The 8694-nt window shown below is 46.5% G+C and overlaps 2 protein-coding genes across 2 annotated transcripts in view; one reads left to right on the forward strand and one right to left on the reverse strand.

Annotated features, from left to right (window-relative positions):
- The window catches only part of Mrpl15 (mitochondrial ribosomal protein L15), a 25937-nt gene extending 25776 nt beyond the window's left edge, over window positions 1-161 (reverse strand). Inside the window, exon 1 of the mRNA XM_023717690.1 lies at window positions 16-161. Within this exon, the coding sequence (XP_023573458.1) occupies window positions 16-161 (146 nt within the window). The remainder of the gene's footprint in view (window positions 1-15) is intronic.
- Window positions 162-324: 163 nt separating this feature from the next.
- The window catches only part of Tcea1 (transcription elongation factor A1), a 96954-nt gene continuing 88584 nt past the window's right edge, over window positions 325-8694 (forward strand). Inside the window, exons 1-2 of the mRNA XM_004633373.2 lie at window positions 325-347; window positions 502-533. The gene's annotated coding sequence lies outside the window, so the exon portion shown is untranslated. The remainder of the gene's footprint in view (window positions 348-501; window positions 534-8694) is intronic.

Below are 8694 nucleotides of genomic sequence, written 5' to 3' on the forward strand. Positions count from 1 at the left end.
CGGGCGCGGTCCGACCCGGGAGAGCGCCCGCCGCGCAGCCTGCCCGGGCCCGCGCGGAGAAGCCGGAGACCTGGGGCTCCGGGCCGGACCCTGGCTGCCGCCGCCGCGGGAAACTTGTCTGTGAGAATTGCAAACTTCAGTTTTGCGCCCGGAAGCTCCATTTTTGCGAGGGACGGTGTCTCCGGTGCGACACTCCTGGGTGCCTCGCGGGAGACCGAGCGTCTGGCTCAGAACGCGAGCTTTGGCCCGGAGGGTGTCTAGCCGGGACCTCCAAGGGCCAGAGCCCCACGCTAGCGATCTTGGGAGGCAGAGGGAGCGGAGCGATCGGGCCCTCCGCCCCGTGCGAGGTCTGCAGAGATTACCCCGCTGGGTGGCGTCCGGAAATCTGTCCTGGGTTGGAGAGCCTTCATCTGCTTTTCCGCCCTCCGCGAAGCTACAGTGCCTGACGTTCTGGTGCACTTACTTAGGCGTTGCTTATTATTTTTTGCTCTTCTTTTCTAGGTTATTTTCCTTCATGGATTGGGAGATACTGGGTAGGTAATCACTAGTTACAGTAACGAAACGGGGTCGAAGGTTTAATGTTTGCAAAATGCTGAAGTTGTAAGACAAAGATTGCAAGTAAACGTTTTTTAAGAGTTCAGTGGTCAGATGCAATCTTTTCTGTTTGTTCAGTGCCCAGAATTTCCTCTTAGCTTGAATTTATTATTTTTCTACTGCCTGCAGGTATTAACATTGTGAACTCCTCCTGGGTTACTTTGGGTATTGGATAACAGAGTGGAATGTTGGTAGAGGCGGCATGCAACTGAGAGCTTTCCAGGAGGGTTAAAATTTCAGAATGGGTTGAGAGGTACTAGTTGGTTTTGTTAAGAAGCATAGTGGCAACGTAAAACTTAGAAAGTTCTGAATGAGGGATTAGATGATCCCTTAAAAGAGAAAATCAATTGCAGGGCAGGATAAGCAACGCAAAGATTTAGAGATTGGACAGGGCTTGGTGGTGGTGCACACCTGCGCCTGCAATCCCAGCTGCTCCTGACGACCACCAGGATTTCGGTGCCAGCCTGCGCTGTGTAGTGAGCTCAGGCCAGTGTGACAGAAAGATTTGGTGGCTTATCAAAAAAATTTATGGGGCCGGGGAGAGAGCTCAGTAGAATAAGCACTTACTTGCTTATTCTACTTGGCAAGCGCAAGGGCCCGAGTTCAATCCCTGGTTCCGCAAAAAAAGAAAAAAAAATGAAGTAAGTCACATTGTGATTTCTCTTTCAGACTTTTTCTCTATTGAGAGGCTTTTTGGTTTTATATTTGAATTGTGTTAATCTATTTGAAACTTAGGTAAAATATGAGTTTTGTTAAAAACTGCAGTTGGAGGAAAAATAGAAAAACACATTTTAATAAAATAGCTGAAACACTAACAGCTGTTCTTTAAAATGAGACATTGGGTGGGTTCTGGTGGAGCAGGCCTGTTAACCCAACCACTAGGGCACTGAGGCAGGAGGATCTCTGTCTCTCTCCCTCTTTCTCGGTTTTGAAGTTGTCATTTTATTTTATTTTTGGTACCCGTAATCGAACTCAGGACCTTATGATTGTCAGGCACGTACTGTGCCACTGAGGTGTATCCCAGCTCCCTTTTTTTTGGTCAGAAGGATCTCTCAAGCCCAGGTTTGAGAACAGCCTGGACAACATAGACCCTGTCTCAAAATAGATAGACAAGGAGGCGTTGGACTAGGTTGGTTCTCCTAAGCACTAAGCAGGGCCAGACCCTGCGTGGCCTCTGGTATTAGTCACGACAGACTGTTGAAGATTCCATGTCTAGAGACATGGGCTTCATCAGTTCCTCGGAGGGCTTTTTCAAAGTCTTTCATGAGTGCTGTGTTAGTGTAGAATTAGAGGAAAGGTTATAGGACTCCTGGCAATGGTGAGAAGGCATAGAGCCCGTGTTTTACAGCCAAGCTTTTCTTGATTCAGCTAGTGTTATGGATGGTCACGACCTTATTACCTCACCCATAAGGAGAGCATTTTTTTTTCTTTTTTTAAAATTTAGTACTGGGGATTGAACTCAGGACCTTGTGCTTGCCAGGCAGGTGCTTAAACCGCTGAGCTATCTCCCCAGTCACGGAGAGCTTTTGGGCCTGAAGGACCAGTCCAACCAAAAGAAAAAAGAGTAACAGTGGGCTGGTTCTCTGCGGGGTCCAGTGTAGCCAGACTCCTTGGGGACTGCAGTGGGCTGGCCAGACAGACAAGCTGAGAGAACAAACATAGTGAAGAAAATCAGGGTCAGATTAAAGATCTCAGGAGCATCTAGGGCACCTTGGTGGAGCTAAAAGTCTTGCTGAGTGTGGTTGATCGTGTACGTAGCCCAGCCTGCATTGGAGGCTCCGGCAAGAGGCTCAAAACCTTGAGGCAAACCTGAGCAACTTTTGAGACTTTTGTATAGGGACGGGGTCCTAGTTCAGTGGTAGATGGCTTGCCCAGCACATGCATCCCCTGGGTTCAGTCCCCACTGCTAAAAGAAATAAAAATCCCTGTAAAAATTAAAGGCTTCTGGGCCGGGTAGATGACTCAGGAGCATAAGTGCTTCTCTGGCAAGCACAAGGGCCTCAGTTCAATCCCTGGTTCTGCCAAAAAAAAAAAAAAGCTGTTAATTCTTGAAGACTTGGTGAAATAACATTGAAGAAAAGCTGACTCTGGATTGGGTCCATGAATATATGATAAACCTCAGAACCAGTTTATCTGATGGTTGGCAACTTAATGCTTAAAATACTTGTAGAGAATTCACTTATTAAAGGGCTTATAGTTATAAACTGAAACTAATACTATTGTAGACCATGTTATATTAACTTCAAAAAATAATTTTCATGATTTTTAAAAATTTTTTAAGCAGGGTCTGACTATAGTTCAGATTGGCCTTGAACTCTCTGGGTAGCCTCGGCTGGCCTTGAACTTGTAGCAGTCTTTCCTGAGCCCCCCAAGGGCTGTGATTACCAGTGTGTGACCCTAGGCCTGGCAGTCTTTGTGATTTTTGAAAATGATACATTTGTGTTGTAAAAAGGTCATAATGCAAATGTTTTAGAAGAATGAAAAGCCAGGTGTGGTGGCGAAGCCCTCCCATCCCAGCGCTCACTGCTCTGCCCTTCCGGCCACCAGCCCCATTCATGTTTCCTTGACTGACCCCGTGTGGTGACGTCCCTGTCTGGCCAGATTCCAAGCCAGAGTCCCCTGTTACGTTCAGTTTTCAAGTTCCCTTAGTCTAAGACAGACCTTCCTTGTCTTACCTGACTGGCGTACAGGTCACTGTGTGGAATGGCCTTCCTTGGGGATTAATCTGCTGTCTCCTGGAGATTTATGCATTCTTGGCAGGAACACAAAAATGTTGCTGTGCTTGTTGCTGTGCTAGGCCCCCACTTTTGCTGATCTTTATCCCGTTATTGGTGGAGGTGTATTTTATTACTTGGTTTGAGGGTGTCAGCCAGATTTTTCTGCAGTAAAATCAATAATTATGAAACAGGGCTGGAGAGATGGCTCAGTGGTCTAAAGCACCTACTTGGAACAAGCTCGGCAAAGCACAGGGACCGCGGTTCGATCCTCCAGCACCACATGCCAGCCAGCCGCGCCCCCTGGTGGGCTGAGCTGGCCACACACACACACAATAAATAAATGTTAAAAAAAAAAAAGAATATTAAAAAAAAATAAAATAAATAAAAAAATAATAATTATGAAACAAAATAAAAGATCTATCTTTTTATATCTTTAAAATATTACAGGGGGCCCAGCCCTAGCTCAGTTCTTTAAGTGGCTGCTTCCACAATGCTGGCAGCTTCAGTTTGCTGTAGTTCGATCCCCACAACACTCCAGCCATGCAAAAGTGCCGTGAAGGCATTCAAGGAGCAAAACACACACACACACACACACAAAAAATTCCTTAAGGGGCTGGAGAGATGGCTCAGTGGTCTAAAGCACCTACTTGGAACTAGCTTGGCAAAGCATCAGGGACCGCGGTTCAATCCCCCAGCACCACATGCCAGCCAGCCCCGCCCCCTGGTGGGCTGAGCTGGCCACACACACCTCTCTCTCTCTCTCTCTCTCTCTCTCTCTCTCTCTCTCTCTCTCTCTCTAATAAATAATAAAAAAAAAAATTAAAAAAAGATGGTTAAAAAAATAAATAAAATAAAATATTACAAAGTATTTTAGAGGGAGGTGCTGTGACATTTTGAAGGTATCTTTTCCTCACCATTTTTACCCATGGATTTAGCATCTATTAATGGTTCTTGCCTGAATTTATTACTGTGACAAGTTGACAACTGTCAAAGGTCCTTCTATCACCACGACACAGTCAGTACCTGACTGCTGCAATTTAAAGAGGTTTATTTTGGCTCACAGTTTGTAGCGCTTCAGCTCTTGGTCTGGCGCCTCCACGGTAGGGTGGTGTGGCAGAGGGTGCGCTAGAGGGAGGGATGAGCTGGTAGAGGGAGGGATGAGCCGCTCACAGCAGGCATCCAGGGAGCCGAGACCAAGGGAAGAGTGCGAGTGCGCAGGAGCTGGCCTCCGTGCTCCGCCTCTGACAGCCTCTGATGGCCTCTGACGCCCCTGACGGCCCCTGTGCGGACCAGCCCTCCCCTCCTGCATCTGCTGTCAGCGTCCAGTGCCCTGCACCTTGAGCACAGGCGGCTCCTGGGGGACATTGGGATATAAACCACAGCACCAAATACCTTTGACATTTAAGTACTGAAGGGAAAGATGTGACCTTTTAAATTCTTTTACTCTAGTCTTGCACTGTCATGGAGTAAAACTTCCTGTCCTTAATGTGTATGTATGTTTTCACTTAAATGTTTTAAATCGTTGTAGACTCTTGGGTTCTTGTTTATCTCTGGGGTTTACAATCTTGTTAAATCTCTGATTTCTTCTGATGCTGAAATTGTCTTCCATTTGACCAGTGGGGACAACTTCAGGCTGGCTCTTGGTGTCTTTTAGACACAGCCTCATCACTCCTTGAGCACCCGCTGGTCTGTTCACCCTTCTCCAGTCCTGAACTCAGTCATTTTCCCAAGATCCCTAGTTTCTTGTATTAAAGCGTGACTTTCAGGACCCAAGATCTGGGAGCACTGTGTGCTTGTCGATCGCTTCTAGGCCCTTGCAGTGGCTCCATCAGGGAAAAGTACTTCCAGCACTTTTGACATTATAAATAGTAAAAGTCTTTGAGCTTACACGGCTTAGCCCAATTTTAGCCCATACCACAGGACTTCCCGTATCCTTGCCTTGCCATATTTGTAGCTCCTGTGGGGAACGGGGCTCCTGATCTGGCCCTTCAGGCCGGTGGTGCCCTCCTCCAGCTTACGGCTCCACAGCTGTGCTTCCCGCCACCTTCTGACTGTGACGTCTGACCACGCAGGTGAGGGACCTGGGAGAGGAGAGGCCAGTGGGAGCCTGGCCGCCTTCATGCAGCAGCAGCAGCGCCCCCGTGCCCTCTCCTCGATCCAGTCCAGGAATTCCTGGGCGGTGTCACCCGTCTCTTGAGATTTCTGGGCCAAGGAGATTGTAAAAGCATAGGAAAGAATTTTTAAGTTTAAGAACTGATTGGCTTAGATTTTTACTGAGAGGTCAAACAACGTGAGGACTGAAAATGGTGGTAGGATGGGCAACATGGAGGTGTTTTGTGACCTTAATGAGTTTGCTAGTCTTTCTGAGATAAGAGCTAATGGACTTACAGAATGTGATGTGGAGTTCCTTTACCTGAGATCGTAAGCAAAAACTGGAATTTGTGGGCAAGAGTGTCTCACTAGCATATGAAATCCATGCAGGCAAGGGCTTTTTGTGTATTTTGTACAGGGTCTCACTGCATAGATTGGACTCTAGTGACCCTCCTGTTTTTTTTTTTTTTTTTTTTTTGGCGGAACCGGGAATTAAACTCAGGCCCTCGCGCTTGCCAGGCAAGCACTTATTCTACTGAGCCATCTCCCCGGCCCCTGACCCTCCTGTTTTCAGCCTTTCAAGCACTGGTATTACAGGTGCATGCCACCATGCCAGTCTTGGTGTCTCAGTGCTCCCCCAGGGACGGGGCCAACACAGCACACTGGGGATTGAACCAGGTTGCTGTGTCTACCTAAGCAGGCACTTTAACCGCTGAGCTATCTGGCCAGCCCTTGGACAGAGACTTAAAAAGAAATAAAATTATGGGGAGTGGGGATAAAGCTCAGCAACGCAGCACCTGCCTGGCAAGTGCCAGGTCCTGAGTTCAATTTCTGGTACAAAAAAAATTATGGAGATGAGAGTCACGTGATATAAAATTCATCTAAGAAAGGGAATTTAGTTGTGGGTGCTGAGCTTAATACACAGCATCTCCAGAGTTAGGGCAGTGTGGGATATAGTAGCAGAGTTTCTTGAACAAATCAATAAGTGAAGGGCAAGATTCACACAGCATTGGACACCAAGTTAATTTTCTAGAGCTGCCATAGCAAATGATCACGAACTATAAAACTTAAATAGCAGAAGTGGCTGGGCATGGTGGCATCCCAGCACTCTGGAGGCCAAGGCAGGAGGATCGTTGGCGAGTTCAAGACCAGCCTGGGCTACAAAATGAGCTCAAAGGCCGGCCTGAGCTGCACAGTTAGACCCTGTCTCAAAAATGAAAATGAAATACACATTGAGACCTTCTCTCAAAAAACAAGATAATAGTAATAAATACAACGATAAGATAAAATAGCACAAGTTTACTCTCACAGTTGAGTATGTCAGAATTCCAAAATCGGCATGTCCACAAGGCTGCATGTGTTCCCTCTGCAGCTCCTGCCTTGCTGCGTGGTGTCTGATAGCCCAGGGGCTCCGCCGCTGGACGCGGCATGCGTCCCTCTCGTGTCTGCCTCCATCTCCGTGTCCCTGTCTGTCTCCTGTGTGCTCTCCTCCAGTAGAGGAGACCGTGCCTGGACTCTGGCCTCAAATCAGGACAGATTCTTGGGTGTTCTTCAGTAGATCCTTAATTAAATCTGCCAAGAGCCTGTTTCCAAATAGGGTTACATGCTGTGGCTCCAGGTGGATAATTGTGTTGGAGAGTAGATGTTATTACCAAGTTATTGCTATATTTCCTTGGTTTTTATATTTTTGCTTATCTTAGTGTATTAGTGTAGGTTTTCTGGTCACACTTTGTCACTCAGGAGCGAAGCGACTCATGTCTGACTTTTGTCACCCCCAGTTCTGGTGGTTATTTAAGAACCCAGTTGTCACGGGTTACTGTGCTCTTGGCCAGTTAGGTGGACAGACTGATGAGGATTTATAGCAAGATTTCGTATGAATGACACGCTGCGGGGCCAGGAATGAGGCTGGTCGATGCTCACCGGGGTCTGGAAGGAACTGCCCGTACAGGGGAGGGACCCGGCGGGGTGAGTCTTCGCCTCTTCTGAAGGGCCTAAGGGGGAAGCAGCTGGAGTTTGTGGTGGTTGAGTTTTGCCGTAGGGCCCAAGCCCTTTAGACTTAGATAAGCCTTGAAAGCCCGAGTCTGTTTTATTTTCTTTTCAGTTTTTGAATATTAAAATGAAATGTATTCTGATTAAGTTTCTTGAACATTAGTTTCCACTTAATTGAAGCTTTGTAAAGTTCTTAAATTCTAGTTCAAGTTCTTAATTTATGTACCTATCTACTGGGAATTGATCTCAGGACCTTTGCTGCTGAGCTAGCTCCCAGCACCCTCTCAAATTCTTAATCTCTCTCTTTCTCTGTCTCTGTCTCTCTGTGTCTCTGTCTGTCTCTCTCTCCTCTCTCCTCTCTCTCTCTCTCTCTCTCTCTCTCTCTCTCTTTCTCTCTCTCAGTAGGGATTGAGCTAGCTCCCAGCACCCTCTCAAATTCTTAATCTCTTTCTTTCTCTCTTTGTCTCTGTCTCTGTCTGTCTCTGTCTCTCTGCCTGTGTCTCTGTCTGTCTGTCTCTGTCTCTTTCCTTTCTCCTCTCTTCTCTCTCTCATAGTGGGGATTGAGCTAGCTCCCAGCACCTTCTCAAGTTCTTTATCACCCGCCCCCCCCTCTGTCTCTGTCTCTGTATCTCTGTCTCTCTTTTATACCAGGGATTGAGCTATCTCCTGACACCTTCTCAAGTTCTCAATTTCAGTTGACCTTGAAAATTATGGAAAGGACTGGATGAACACAAATTAAGTTTACTTTTGTATTACTACAAAAACTTTTATATTAATGTGATTGCAGCCAACGATTTTGAAAACTTGTGAGGACCTTAGAAAATCTCTAGTATAACTACATCAGGCTATGGATGGGAGGTTGAAGACTGGAGAGACGTTGATTCTCATGGGTTGGCCTGTGTCAGGGTCACCTCAAAGATGTTGTTATCGGGCCTGATCTTGGTGTTCATCTGTATTTAGGAGAGCTAGCTTGGTAAGACTTACAGAATAAATCTGCCAAGAGATGGAGGTCAAGGCAAAAAAAAGAGCTGAGATGTGTTATGTACACGAACCAATTCCCCATGGTGAAGGTAACCATTACATGCTATATACATGTACTAGTAGAAATTAAATCATCAATGGGCCTCGCTGCCAGAGTTTATGATTTTACCAGGTCTGGAATGGGATTAGGGAGCTTACGTTCGTAACAGCCAGGAATGGTGCTTTTGAGAAACAGCTAAACAGTGACCTATGGGAAGCTGTATCTTCAGGTAATGGCAGAGACCAGAACCCAGAAATCCTTTTTTTTTTTTTTTTTTTTTTT

The sequence above is a fragment of the Octodon degus genome, unplaced genomic scaffold, assembly GCF_000260255.1.
Source record: "Octodon degus isolate 3935 unplaced genomic scaffold, OctDeg1.0 scaffold00054, whole genome shotgun sequence".
Taxonomy (NCBI): Eukaryota; Metazoa; Chordata; class Mammalia; order Rodentia; family Octodontidae; genus Octodon; species Octodon degus.